This window comes from Panthera tigris, chromosome C2, assembly GCF_018350195.1.
Source record: "Panthera tigris isolate Pti1 chromosome C2, P.tigris_Pti1_mat1.1, whole genome shotgun sequence".
In the NCBI taxonomy this organism is placed as follows: Eukaryota; Metazoa; Chordata; class Mammalia; order Carnivora; family Felidae; genus Panthera; species Panthera tigris.
In genome coordinates, this window is record NC_056668.1 from 106,910,613 (window position 1) to 106,926,032 (window position 15,420).

At 35.8% G+C, this 15,420-nt stretch overlaps 1 protein-coding gene across 11 annotated transcripts in view; it reads right to left on the reverse strand.

Moving 5' to 3' along the window:
- The window catches only part of LEKR1 (leucine, glutamate and lysine rich 1), a 208,509-nt gene that overhangs the window by 72,948 nt on the left and 120,141 nt on the right, over positions 1-15,420 (reverse strand). For all 11 annotated transcript variants that reach the window (XR_006222220.1, XR_006222219.1, XM_042999222.1 and 8 more), the window contains 3 exons: positions 12,977-13,058; positions 3,981-4,058; positions 3,443-3,646 (listed from right to left, as the gene is read on the reverse strand). Coding sequence is in view for 9 of the 11 variants with exons in the window: in XM_042999222.1 (XP_042855156.1) it covers positions 3,443-3,646; positions 3,981-4,058; positions 12,977-13,058 (364 nt within the window). In the remaining 2 variants the exon portion in view is untranslated. The remainder of the gene's footprint in view (positions 1-3,442; positions 3,647-3,980; positions 4,059-12,976; positions 13,059-15,420) is intronic.

Below are 15,420 nucleotides of genomic sequence, written 5' to 3' on the forward strand. Positions count from 1 at the left end.
GGAAGACCAAGTTTCAAGGCAGGTTTGGACAGCAGTGTCAAAAGCTTTCAAAAGGTCATTTTTCTTCAAGATAGGCTCTTCACGGGGCTTTCATGTGTCTACCCTTTGGCTCAACACAGAGTAAGCTCTGGCTGTTTTGCCATCATCCATTTGGTACAGACATTTAAATAACCCAGCAGAAACTAGCAGGGTGTGGGAGCTGAAGGCTTTCATTTTTCTCATGTCTGTTAGGTTTAACTATACATAAAATCCTTTTATTAATATAAAAACAGTAAATTACCTGCCTTGCACCCACTGCTCAATTGCCACACCTCCACTCAGGACCCGAATGACTTTTCCACAGTGTCACTCCTCTGCTTAAATCCCTTCAATGGTTTCTTTTCATTGCATTGTAAATAATAGCCAAATCCATAAAGGCCAGAGAGATTCTGTCTGATTTGGCTCTCACCTGCCTCACTCACACTTGCTAGGCCTCCAGTCATACTGCCATTTCTGAGAACTCACCAAGCTTGTTCTTTGCTTATAAAGCTCTTCCTGGCTTTTGGCCTGGTAACTTTCACTTGGCTTCCTTTATATATCATCTCAGAAGTCACTTTTATGACTCCTTTTACAAATCAGGCCCTTTTTCTATCAGTCTCAGCTACAATACCCTTTTCCTTACTTTATTTCCATTGTCACAATCTGTAATTATTCTAGTTAGCACTTCACTTTTCCTTTTACTATGTGTCTCATTAGAATGCAAGCTTCTTGAGGACAGGGATGTTTCAGACTTATTGTTATATCCCCAGAGTACATAGTACCTGGCATATAGTCAATGCTTAACAAACAACTGTTGACTAAATTACCCAAAGCAAGCCATTCATTCTATTTATTGAGTGGATATGTGTCATACTCTGAGGATACAACAGAGGACAAGGAAGACAAAATTTGAAGGTGGCCTAGGACAAAGAAAAAGGACATTTATGTCTAGGAGTAATCCTATGATAATGTTAACTTACTGATCTATAAGCACATTTTTATTTCTGTTTTTAAAACACAGAAAAACATATACATCCAGGTGATTGTGTATTTCAAAGCAATCCCCCAAGAAAGTTCTATATTTAGTCTAATGATGCCGTCAATCCTCAAAACATTCATAAGACTGCCGTCTTCAAATTCCAGCCAGAGATAATTTAGTAAGCATAGAAAAAAAATTTAATTTTGATCCTACATGGTATTTCCCAGATCTTCCCTCCGTAGTCACTCAACGTGCTTTCACTGAACATACTTATATGGTTTTAAAAAATCAAATTCATCCCTAAAGGGCAAAGATACATCATACAGAGAATATTCTAAAATATTTGCACTTAAGTCAGTCCTCAGAAAAGTGTTCCAGAGACGTCTGAACAAAGACAGGGTCTTTTCAATGACCACTATAAAGAAGATAGCAGTCATTCAGATAAGCAATGAAATCTAATTAATCGGACATCATTAGAAATGGGGTATTTTAGATGATACAGGGATATAAGAAAATTATTCAGATAACCAAAGTTATGAACAGAAGATTTAAACATTTTTTATTTATTTCATGGTATCTTAGGATATATGATTCTGTACTTTTTAAGTAGAGTATATGGCTGATTTTTATCTTTATCACTCACGGTTATCACGATGGTCATCAGTTATAAACCCATGTTATAAATATAGAAACAATTACAAATGTGTGTAGGGTTGTTTCTATCGTATATTGGGTCAAATTGCAATGCTTTTAAAATTTTAGTCTGCACTTATAGTTTTTTTCTCTTCTATGCATGGTCAATCTTTCAGCTGCCATTCCTTCTTGTTATTAGTAAACCTGGCTCTTACAAATTCCCTGCTTATGAAATTGCTGCTTCTAACATGCTATGGGCTGAGCAACTATGTAATTGTGAAATGGTAGAGGTGGTGGGGTGGAATGAAGAGTCATTTAACTATAAGGTATATGATATTTGCAAGAAGCAGATTATTGGTATGGTTGAATCAGGAAGAAATGCTGGGTAGCAATCAGCACTGCAGGTGTTCATCTTATCCTGGGATGGACCAGAGATAAGAATTATTCCCCTGTGAACTGGACAGACTCCTCCTAGCCTGAAGCAGAGACAGATAGGACCCAGGGCAAAGAGTTAATGAGAAAGTTCTGAGACAATTAACTTAATTCTAAGCTGCTTGCTAGCCACTCCCAGACTCTTCCTCTGGGGGCAAATTGCTATCCTTGTAAAGAACAACAACAACAACAAAATTATAAATCTTCTAAGTTAGAAACCCAATATGCATAAAATGAAATTAGCAAAACAAAAAATAAACCAAAAAAATTATAGGAAGAATGGAAAACAAACAGCCAATTTTGCCTTTTGTGCACAGAGAATAATACAAGACAAAAATTCTTGCCCTTATGGAACTTGTGTTCTTTTGGAATATAATAGTTATATCAATAAATGTAAATGGGATAATATCTCCCATTAGACTTCTATATTTGATAAAACCTAATAAAATAAAGCCCCAAAATGTATGTTATATTATCAGATATACATTTAAAACAAAAGAATTCAAAAAGAATGAGTACAGACATACCAGGCAAATAAAAACAAAAAGAAAGAAAGAAAGCAGGGTTGAGATACGAAATACAAATAAGGTTAATTTAAAGACAAATTGGGGTGCCTGGGTGGCTCAGTCAGTTAAGCGGCCGACTTCGGCTCAGGTCATGATCTCGCGGTCCGTGAGTTCGAGCCCCGCGTCGGGCTCTGTGCTGACAGCTCAGAACCTGGAGCCTGTTTCAGATTCTGTGTCTCCCTCTCTCTCTGCCCCTCCCCTGTTCATGCTCTGTCTCTCTCTGTCTCAAAAATAAATAAACGTTAAAAAAAATTATAAAAAAAAAAAAAGACAAATTAACTGAGCAACAATATCCAGGATGACTAAATGAACATGCTTTTTAGTATCCCTTCACTACTTGAACACCAGATAACCAGAGTTATGTTTGTGGAGAGCCCTCAAGAAGAGGTACTGATAAATAACAGAGAAGAAAAGTAGGAGCTAATAAAAGGAAAAAGTGATACAAAAAGATGTTTCTGTGTCGCAAAGTGATAGAATCCACCAATTATTGGTCCAGGTGAAATTCGGTAGTATAAGTATCATACATGGTCTTTTCACACATTGATTCTTTTCAATAAAAATCTAACACTAAATACAATGTGGATTCCATCTCTATTTTCACTAGCTATATGACTTTAAGCATGTTCTTTAACCAATTGGGGCTTTAGTTTAATCACTAAAGGAGGTGGTTGGATGTGATGGCCTTTCATGTGAAATATTTCTTTAATCCTGTGATTCTACTGTTATTAGTATATGTAAGACTTTGATATTTCAAATATATGTGGAACATTGACTTAAACAAAATATTTTTGGAAGAAATTATTGTTGACTGCACCTTTCACTTTTCAGCATTACAACCTCTTCCTTTGTCTGATGCAGAAGAGTTTTGGTTATCTGTAGTTCATTTTCTGCAAAGTTAATTCTTCTTTTTATGTCTTCTTCTTGTCTTTCTTTCACAGTCAGTTCTTCCTGTAAAGTTTTATATATTTGTTGACAAGCTATTAAAGAATCCTCTTTCTCTTTAAGCAATCTGGTATGCCTAAAATGGAATAGGAAAAAAAATACACATTAGACACTATATTTTTATGTTTATCAAAGATATATGAAAATCTCATTTGAAACTAAAGACTATAATTTTAACTTAAAAATTTTTTTTTCACACTAAGAAAATGGAGAGTTTTGTGGTATTAAAACTTTCCCATCTAGAAAGAGGCAAAATCAATGAACTTCAAGATATTATAAACTTAAATTAGGTACTCAATGTGTAAATAATACAGTAAGAAAAACTAAGTACATTTCAAATAAAATGTTATTTAAAACATGATTTCAAATTTAATTATTAAAAATATTAATTTAAAATTTGCAGTGTATACCGTGACTCAGAAATAATGGATTCAAACTTCAGTTTTCTAAGTTCTCTTTGACAGTCATCAGCTTCATTGGATTTATTCCTAAAATAATATGAAAGAAGTTCAAATATTTTATTTCAAAATAGTTCAAGTATAAATGTTTCCCTTTTTAAAAAACATGTTTTTCCTTTATTAATTTTCTTATTATCTTTATATCCTATTTGTGGTTATATATGCATACTTCCTTGAAGTTAGAAATATATAGTAAGGGTTTTTTTTTCTTTGCCAAAAAAATTACCTGTAGTCCAACAATGTGTTTTTCTATATCATTTTATTTATCCATAAAAAGAAATTTCTTAGCATATTTATATTATTATTTCTTTAAAGAAATAAATATTCAGGCCACTGCTATAATTGCTAAGTAGGCTCCTATCAGACTGATCTGCACATAAATAAAAAGTCTAAGCTTTGGACAACATTAAAAAGAAAAGCCCCTATTTGAAAGCATTGAAAAGTGAACAAAAGCAAGAAGATTCTGGAGGGAAGTTGACACCTTGAATGAGGTGACAGCATGGGGGTCAGATTTTCAAACCTGAGTCCCCAGTCTGCACCATGCAGAGGAACTGACATTCTGATAGAAAACACACTCAATCTGGCCTAAAGAAGGAGAGTACAGTGTTAGGGTCAACCATAATTGCTAGAAAGTTAGGAGTGAATCAAAATAGGAGAGAGCCAAAGACAGAGAGTCCCAATACTGCATAAAGATGCTACCCACACATCTGGCTGAGCCCTGAACTAAAAATGCACAGGGCAGATCCAAGCAGCCTAAGATAAAAAAAAATTAGAGATTTGAGCTGTTGCCCTAGAGACAGAGTTTACAGTCTAAAGCCAATCAAATTAACTGCCTGCTTAAAGCAACACTACTCCTACTCCCACCTTTAATAGTATTTGGAGAAATATAACAGAATCTAGAATTTCTATAACATAATATTCAGAATGCCCGAATATAATGAAAATTACTCAACGCAGGAAGAAATAGAAAAGCATGACCTATTCCCAGGAGAAAAGACAGTTAATAGGGACTACCTCTGAGATGACCCAGATACTGAAATTAGCAGGCAGGGATTTTTCAAAGAGCAGTCACAACTCTGCTTAAAGACATAAAGAAAAATCCACTCTAATTAGTGAAAAGATGATAAATCTCAGCAGAAAAACAAACCATTAAAATGAACCAAATGGAAATTCCAAAACGGAAATAAACATATGTCTTCATTGTATATAATTGGGTTTTATAACAATACTCAAAAAGTTAATATATTAAGAAAGAGTAATATCCCAGTTTAAGTTTGTGTAGGCTGCTTATTAATAAGTCATTATCTGAATGTACCTTAAAATAGCCTATAAACTGTACAATGAAGTATGTTTGTTAGATTGTCAATAAGTTTGCCCTACTTGCAGAGTGACTTTAATTTCTAATAAGTAATTGTTTGTATCATGAACATAACAACATTAATTTATTTTTAAACCACTTTTATTATAAATATGATAAAATTATAAGCAATAGAGAACTGCATGAAATAATTACATAATAAATTGTTATAAGGAGAAAACTCCTATAACTACCATTCATGTAAAAACATAAAACCTGACCAGCTACCGTAGAAGCTTCATGTCCCTGGTTCCAATCATAGCTAACTCCCTCCTCTCCAAAATATCCATTTTCATGAATTTTGTGGTAATCACTTTGATTTTCTTTGGAGTTTTATTACCCAAGTTTTATCTTTGAGCACTATATTTTAGTTTTACTTTTTCTTTTGTAAAAATGTCTTTTTAAAACATTTTATTTCCTTTATTACCTGTTTTTGAAAACTAGATTAAGGTATTGTATTGACATACAATTAAGTGCATATACTTTGATATGTCTGACATATGTGTTAAGGCCATGAAACCATTACCAGAATCAAGCAGCACATGAGCATATGAGCATACTCGGAACTTACATCTTGGTCTCTAAGGCCATTCCTATACAAAGGAAACAGGGCTACTCAGAGAATGGCTGATTCCAAGGCTGGAGCAGAGTAAGTATATCTGAAATATCTTGTTATGCCACAAAGTAAGGAAGTGCTCATAAAAGATGATGAAACCAGGTTCCATTGTCACAGGAGGCAGCTTGAAGGGGCTCCTACTGGCTAAGCCTAGACAATATGTGTATCAAAATAATTAAGTACAGTAATAAATTATAAACCATTGAAAAAAATGAATGAATGAATAAATAAATATATTAATTATAAGAAGAGAGGCTCTTGTTTAAAATAGGATGCTGAGGACTAATAAATGGAGAGGGATGGCTGGAGTCAGAAAAATCATCATTTAGAAATCACTGTGGTAAAGTTTAGATAAGGCAAAAGTCATTAATGGATGCTACATCTAGGGATACATTTTGGTGAGGAGGAGAGTATTTATATGTATTTAAGATGTCTCTTATAGACACTTACTAACTGGAAGGGAACAAAAAAAACCCAGGAATAATACACTGAACAAAGTGAGCAATACCTTCACCAGGTGATCAAAATTAACATCACCAAATGAGGAGCAGGCAGACATTCATACCCTGAGAAGGACACCTCCCCACGTATGTCATTTTCTGGCTGAGAGTACATATTTTTAATCCAATCAAGAGGAAACATTACACCAATGTAAATGAAATTTTTTTATTTAAAAAAAGTTTGACAGGTTCTGCATTCTTCAAAAAAAATGTCAGTGTCATAAAAAGACAAAGATAGACTAGAAATATTCCAGAATTAAGGAGGTTCAAGAGACATGCCAAATAGGTTGACTCTACCTGGTCTTGTACTAGAGGAGAAAATGCTATAAAGACCAACTAATAAAATTAGAATATGGGTGGTAGATTAAAGTATGTAAATTTATGACACGGGATAACTGTCCTTATGTAAAGTATCACTGAAAGTGAGGCTGGAAAGGCAGACTGAAGTATTTAGAGGTAAAGGGTCATGTTGTATGTAATTTATCCTCAAATGGTTCAGGAAAGACAATTGTGTGTGTGTGTGTGTGTGTGTGTGTGTGTGTGTAGAGAGAGAGAGAGAGAGAGAGAGAAGGAAGGGGGGCAAGGAAAGGTGAGGAAGAAAGCAAATGGGTTAAAATGTTAATCTGGATAAAGGTCATTTGGGTCCTCTTTGTAATACCATTATGTTTATAACTTTTTGTTAAGTTTGAAGTTATTTCTGAATAAAACATTAGAAAAGAAAGAATAAGGAAAAGATTGACATGCCATTAGAAAGTGGGCAAAGATGATGATCAGGTGAGTCACAAAGGAAAGAACACAGAGTAGAATATGCAGGAGTACAATTTTTCATCAAACTAGTATTTTTTAAACTTATTATACCCACTATGAGCTAGGAAGAGGAGAAATGGTTATTTACAAACACTGCTGAGAATAAAATTAGTATAATCTTATTGGAAGGCAATGAATCATTAAGCACTAAAAGCCTTAACATTATTTAAGTTTGATTCAAGCAAAATTATCCAAAGGAAATACATGTGAGTAGAAAGATTTACCTATATGAATTTCAAAGTACCCTATTTATAAAAGTGAAAAATTTAGAAATTTTAAAAAACAAAAGCTTAGTAAGCAAGTTATAATTCATCCATAGATTGGAATACTATACAGCCATTTAATAGTTATCTATAAATGTGGGGTGCCTGGGTCGCTCAGTTGGTTAAGTGCCCAACTCTTGATTTTGGCTCAGGTCACAATGGTTTGGGAGATGGAGCCCCATGTTGGGCTCTGTGCTGACAGCACCGAGCCTGCTTAGGATTCTCTCTCTCATTCTCTCTCTCTGCCCCTCCCCTGCTCACATGTGCGCTCTCTCTCTCTCTCTCTCTCTCTCAATAAATAAATAAATAAATAAATAAATAAATAAAGGAAAAATTATAAAAAAAATAGTTCTCTACAAATGTATTGTGTAATGACATGGGTATATCACTAAATGAAAACATGTTAAAAATATACATTACTTAGAAAAAGTAGACTTTAAGAAAAAGTCCTTAGAAAAAAGGACTATAAGGATTTATCAAAATACAACTATGATTTTCGTTTTTGTATATTCCTGTCTTTTCCAATTTTTATATATTTGCTTTGAAAAAAAACAAAAATGTTTCTTTAAAAAATGCTTTGAGCACAGGGTAATGTATGGAAGTGCTGAATCACCGTATCTACACCTGAAACTAATGTAACACTCTATGTTAACTAACTGGAATTAAAATTAAAACTTTAAAAAATTCTTTGAGGTTCAGCAGCCCCACCATGAGATTCACTCTATGTTCAGACTCATGTACAATTTTTCAAATCCAGAGGCAAGGATAGTAGTTCTTTCAATGGTTATTTTGCTAACTCCGTGGACAATTAATCTAGGGAGCCTACCATCCCAAGGACTCCCCTCACCATGATCAGCTCTCATCCCCATGCCAGTTAAACCATTCTTTCTACGGTCCATCCTTCACAACATAATTGTTCTCTTCATCTCATTAGGATGGGGAGAGGGAGAATTGGAGGGAATAGAAAGAAAGCCTACATCTCTTTAAACACTGCATTCCTTCTGTTAATCCTTTCTCTTAAACTGCTTTGAATAAGCCTTTAGAAAGGCTTCTGCTACCCCCGTCAATCAACGTAAAGGAAATAAGGTGAAATTATTGTATATTTTTCTTGATTTGAAAGGCAAGTTTCCATACCATTCCACTGCTTCATATGAAACAGCCATTCTCAAACTGTTTCCTTGATACTTGCACTTTGCTGTCCAAAAAGCATTCCAAATCTAATACATCAAAAGCATAGTTTTTCTTATCTCCCTCACCCCATACCTATTTCTTTTACAGATTATTCCACTTCAACAAACGATACCAACACAATAGTGATATTAAAAGGGTAGCACTTATGTATCTCAGGCTACCTCAAGGCAGCCCTTACTTCTTTGTTACAGTTGAGAAAAGAGACTAGAGAGAGAAATAACATGCCCAAAGTAACATAGCTACTAGGTAGTAATGCTGGAAGCAGTCTGGATCCGGAGTCTAGGCTCTTAGTCACTACACTCTACTGTCCCTCAATTGTCTACCCTAATGTTGAAAAATCCCCAAATCTCACCCTTTATTCTTTCCTTCCCAGTCCTCTTGCTCCCCAGTCACATGCACTCCACCAATAAATCCTGGTAGATTAAGCCAACATATATTTCTCTCCATCTCCACACTATAGCCTTACAGTCAACCAGTCACTTCTCACTTGCGCGAACGTGCGCCATCCCACCTAGTCTCACTGATTACTCTCGTACCCCCACTCCAGTCCTCTCTCCAGGTTGCTGCCATGTCCACCTTTTAAAACAAATCACATCAGTTCACTCTCCTGCCAAACATCTTCTAATAGTTTCCCATCGCCCTCCACATAAATCCAAAATCCTCACTAGGCTCTGAACACACTGGTGTATTATTTTCTTATTGTTGCTGTAACAAATTGCCACAACCTTAGTGGTTTAAAACAACACAAACTGATTATCTTACAGTTTTCAGGTAAGAAGTCCTAACATCAAGACATCACAAGGGCTGTGTTCCTTCTGGTGGTTCCAGGGGAAAATGTGTGTCCTTGACTTTTCTAGCTTCTAGACACCACCATACTTCCTTGGCTTCTGCTCCCTTAGTCTACCTGCAAATCACAACATTTCAAATATTGCTTCCATCTTCACATCTACTTTTGTGACTTTGACCGTCTTGTTTTCCTCTTATAAGGACTTTTGCAATGACATCTGGCTTGCCTGAATAATCTAGGATAATCTCCCTCTCTCAAAATCCTTAATTTAATCACAGGTGCAAAGTTCCTTTTGTCATGTAGAGTAACATGCTCACAGATGAGGACATGAAAATCTTTGGGAGCCATTATTCTGTCCACCACAACTGGCCCTCCTCATGTCTTGAACTTGGCCATCAAGTTCACCTGGCCTTCCTCATGTCATCAGCTTTTAAAGCCTCATTAACACTCTATCACTTTAGCAAGCATTACTGACTACCTTCTGGACATGACTACAGTTTTCTTCCTGGCCATAGAGCCCATTATCATCTTCTTTCAGGATAAATCTTGCTTGGTCTAAACTAATTGTGGTAGTCTTGTTCCCCTTGCCAGTGATTATTTAGGAGAGGGGATGCAAAGGGTTCAGCCAAAGAGCTGTAAAGAGAGGGCTGTTTGATGGCTCCTGGGAAAATTTTTTTCTCACTTCTAAGGAGACACCAGAAAAACAGGCCCTTCCTGCCTCTGGGCTGGTTACATTTGGATGTGGTACCTGGAACTGCAGTCATCTCATAATCACAAGGGACTTAGGCTTGAAGTGAAGCCAGTGCTAACGACAGCAGGATGGAGACAGAAAGAACATCAAGATCCAAGATGATTTAGCCACTCAATCGACTAAACCTGAAACCACTCTACCTCTTGTTACTTGTAGCTCAACATCTTTACTGATTAAATCTGTTTTCAAATATATAACAAGTTCTTACAAACCTTGGAAAATATTTTCTTATAAATCTTAGGAAAAAAAGAACTTGTAAGTTCATCCATTTAAAAACTGCCTCTTTCCCTTAAGTAAAAATCCACAAAACTGATATCCAAACATTTAAAAATCCTGAAACAAAAAAACTATCCTAAGTTGGATAGGTGAAAATCATCTCCACTTCTAGCCCCCACAAAGGAGAGGATTAAAAATTTAAAGAAACTTTATTTCACAGCACCTCCAATTTTTGGAAGTTCAAAAAGGTTTGGATATAGATAGTAAATCTCCAATTTATTAACAAATTGTACATGGAAAATTTTGAGTGAATTATTTTGACTTCTGGACACCTCCTGAGCTCTGAGCTGAACAGTCTTAGCTCTGATCCTACATGCCCACCCGACTCTATCCTCATAGTAAAGGAGGGTAGATGGAGTAGAGATGGAAAAGCCAGATACAGCCAGCATAAAGAAAGGTCTCCCACAACTGGGGCCATTTAAGCAGTTCTTTCATAACTCAATTTTTAAAAAATGAATACTCTGCCCATTTTCTAATTTTAAGAAGCTCTTATAGGGGCACCTGGGTGGCTTAATCGGTTGAACATCTGACTCTTGATTTCTGCTTGGGTCATGATCCCAGGGTTGTGGGATCAAGTCTCGTGTCAGGCTCCACGCTAAGAGTGGAGCCTGAGATTCTTTCCCTCTCTCCTTCTGCCTCTCTCCCCTGCTTGTGTGCTCTCTCTCTCTCTCATTCTCTCTCTCTCTCTGTCTCTCAAATTAAAACAAAAAAGTTCTTATATCAGCAGGAAGCATCAGTTTTAGAAACTGAAACAAAAGTATCAGCATTTCTGCAATTGTATAGTGATTTCCTCCAGGTAATTTATTTGATGGACTTTAGTGAGATGGTATTTCTCACTCCAACTCCAATCTACTCTGACTCTTATTTCTCAGCACTTACATTATAAATTATGTTAAAAATATAATTAATAAAAAAACCACAAAGCATGTGTCAATATTAAATGGGAATGTTCCTTATATATATAGAAAATTCTGTGCCAATTTATCCAGTAAAAATCAATTCATGTCACAACCCATGAGCTTTATTCTTTTTCCTCAGTATGCTTATTTCTGTAGTTAGCTTCTCTCCCAACTTGCCAGGACTCCGTTCCATATGCTGAGTCTTGATGGGTCCATAAATTCCCTTTTAATTTAGTTAGGTACGAGCCCAACTTTTCTATTCCTGGAATGTGCCTTCGTCACTTATTGAGCTACAAGAAGCCAAAGTCACACAGTAGCTGTGGCCTGAGTAGGCTGTCCTCCACATGAGGCATCCATATGGCCAAAGCCCTTCCTAATGTTACTAGAGGGTGGGGAAGAATGATTTTTTTTTCTTTCTTTCTTTCTTTTTTTTTTTTTTTTTTTTTTTTTTTGCAATCACCATCTTGCTTCTCTTTTTTATGCTTGTTCTCATCCAGAAAGTTGCTTCCTGGGCTCAGTGAGTCATCCAAGGACCTCCTGTCACTCATTCCTTCAACCCTAGCCATCATATACAGATGGCAAAACTACTATATTTACTGTACTATTAACCACAGTGTTATAAAGCTTGAATATTTGCTTTTTCTTGTTTTTCAAAACCAAATTATTTTGCTACAAATAATTCACATATACATCACTTTGGTAGGGTATTTTCGAATTTGTTCTTCCTTGTGCTGCTAAGAATTTTATTAAACACATTGTTCTTAGGAGTAGTTCATAGTGAACACAACAGTTGGTTGCTAAGCATTCTAAATATTTATATTTCTTACGAGATTCATTCTTCCAAAATATAGGAACTGAAAACCAGAGCTATCAGATTATATACCACAAAGAAAACAAAATCTATTTTTCAAAGATTACACAAATTCTATCTTAGTGCTATAATTATAGATGTATGATATTTATACCATAAAGTAATTTTTGAAACTTCTGTTCTAAAAAAGTTAGTTCTCTGGATATTTTACAAGGGCATTTTCTTATCAGTTGTTTTCCAATATTTTCTTTCTCATTTATATAAAGTGTAAGTACTCCAGCATTTCAAAGATACTCAAAGATACTTCTTCACAAAATACTATCTTTTTGAACTTAAAATTGGTAATTTTAAGAAACAACTTAAAAGTTGTTTCTTCTGGATAGATAAGAGAAAGAAAATGTGAAGAGACAAAAGTTAGAGAATATTTCACATTAAGTTACGTTTGAACAACCAGGGAAACCTTTAATACAAGAATAAGTTAAGTCTCTTACTGAGGGAAAGAAACATTTCATGTATTTAAAAATATTTATAGATCCTTTAATATACAACATACGCCAGAAAAGTACCTGAGAAAAGCAGGAGACCATATTCACACAACTAAATTACTGCCAAAGAGTCACAGAGAACACGTGGTAGGTGTGGGGGAGGATCTTTCTAAAAATTTTACAGGTTGTTCAATGTTCATCTTACATGAGCTTTTCTTTATAGTTGTCAATCTCTGTCACTGCCTTCTGATGTTTTAGCCCAAGTGCCTCTACTTGACATTCTAAACCTGAAATGACACAATATATTCATCTGATTAGCATATTCTAAATGTCCAGATATTTTCATAGTGTAAACCATATTCTTTGAGAATTGCCACTCAGCTCCTACAGCATACTGCCGCTGTTAACTCCACTTTGCCTGGGTATGCAGCTCATCTCTTCTCTGAAACCCCAAGGAATTAATAGTTTTTGACAGAGCCAATTTATTGGCCTCTTTCTGCCCCCATCATCTTGCTAATTTTCAAACACCCAATGGCCTAAATTTTACTGATGTTTTGAAAGGAAATGTATGTAGCTGACACACCTATGTTGATGTGATCATGTGGCTCATCTCTGAAACACCTGACTGCCTGAGCTTGCTTTTGTGGTCTGGAACTGAGAAGTATCACTGAGGCCTGCTGGAAGAACTGAAATAGACAAACCATGTGCATTGCTCCCGGTAAAGAATTTGTTAACTCTGGGTAGCATCTAATAGGCATTTTAATGACTTTCAAAGCCAAGATATACAAGCAGGAAATTGGCTTCCATAGTCTGGGGAATTCAAGCAGCGTTTGAGGAAGATTATTCACACAGCGGTGTCTGACGTGTGTGGATGCAGAACTGAAACTAAAGCAGAAAGAATAAATGGCTTGCATGAAGTGGGTCTTGCCATTAGCCTGTGTGTGGGAACTATGATCTGAACCCCCAATGCAATGACAGCCCTTGTCGGCACTCTTTTTGAGTAGGGTAGAAAACACACTGACACAAATGGACTAACTGGTTTCTATGGAGAAGATAATTTAGCACACTGGAATTATAAAATTTCTATGTTATAGCTGCTCAGATGTTTTAATAACATATTTTTAATAGTAAACTTTAAAATCTTTATGCATCCATACATTTCTCTATATATCCTCAATCTGCCTTCTTTGTTTTATGAAGAAAAGCTTAAAGCAGAAAACAAATTCACACTAAATGAATGTTTTAATTAAGTATTTTCCAGACATGAGTATAAATCTTTATGTTTATCCAGTACTTTCACATACATTATTTAATTTTATCTCTCAAACTTCTCTCTGGTGCAATAAGCCCCATTTTTCAAATGAGAATAAAAGGAGAGCTTCTCTGATTCTCTTGCCTGGTATCTTCCAATGAATAAATGCATTAGCCAACAGTTTAGACTGAAGGTTTTTAACTCAGCCTAAGTGATCAATTTGAGAGGATAACCCCTCAAAGTAAGATTTAATATGGACTTACATGGTAGATAATATTTGTGGGGTACACCTTTCCCAGTGATTGAGTGATTATATGAAGGAAAAGATAACATACAGATAATTTATTTTTGAGTACAACCTTCTGGAACAAAGCAATTTCTCATGAATGCTACACAATGTATTGCTTTGTTATTAAGTCCATATGGATTTGCAGAGAGGTTCTATTCACAACGACACAGCCAAAAGATTTCAACCAAATCCTCTGAAGAATAAGGAGGGAGGAAGGTTAATGTTTGTTGATACGCACTATGTGGCACTAGGAAAAATGCTTTCTCCCATATCATTTCATTCATAGTCACAGCTACCATGAAAAACAGGCACACATTTTATTTTTACCAGTGAAGACTCTAAGGACCTGAGTAACTAACTTATCAAAGGTCACATAACTAGTTAGAAGTGATCCTGTGATTCAAACTCAGGTTGAACTCATCCCAAAGTCCTTATCTTTCTAACTCTCCTACATGGACTCTCAAACTATAAAAGCTGCAAGGGGATATGATATTTGTTCATGAAAGTATGGTTAGTGTAGCTATAGATCTATTTAACATATCTGAGAATCTTCCAAGAGAGATACTTAACAAATGAAAAGTATTATTTTGCATAAAATACATAGTAAATTAGAATATCTAACCCCAGGAGGTGGTTTAGATTTAATTTAAAAAAAATTTTTTTTAACGTTTATTTATTTTTGAGACAGAGAGAGACAGAGTATGAACGGGGGAGGGGCAGAGAGAGAGGGAGACACAGAACCGGAAGCAGGCTCCAAGCTCTGAGCCATCAGCCCAGAGCCGACGCGGGGCTCGATCTCACGGACCCTGAGATCATGACCTAAGCTGAAGTCGGACGCTTAACCGACTAAGCCACCCAGGTGCCCCAGATTTAATTTTTGGAAATTCAAAATTTTAAAACACTTTTTAAAAAAAAAATTTTTTTAACCTTTATTTATTTTTGAGACAGAGGGAGACAGCATGAACGGGGGGGGGGGAAGGTCAGAGAGAGAGGGAGACACAGAATCTGAAACAGGCTCCAGGCTCTGAGCTGTCATCAGCACAGAGCCCGACGCGGGACTCAAACTCACAGTCCGCGAGATCATGACCTGAGCTGAAGTCGGATGGTT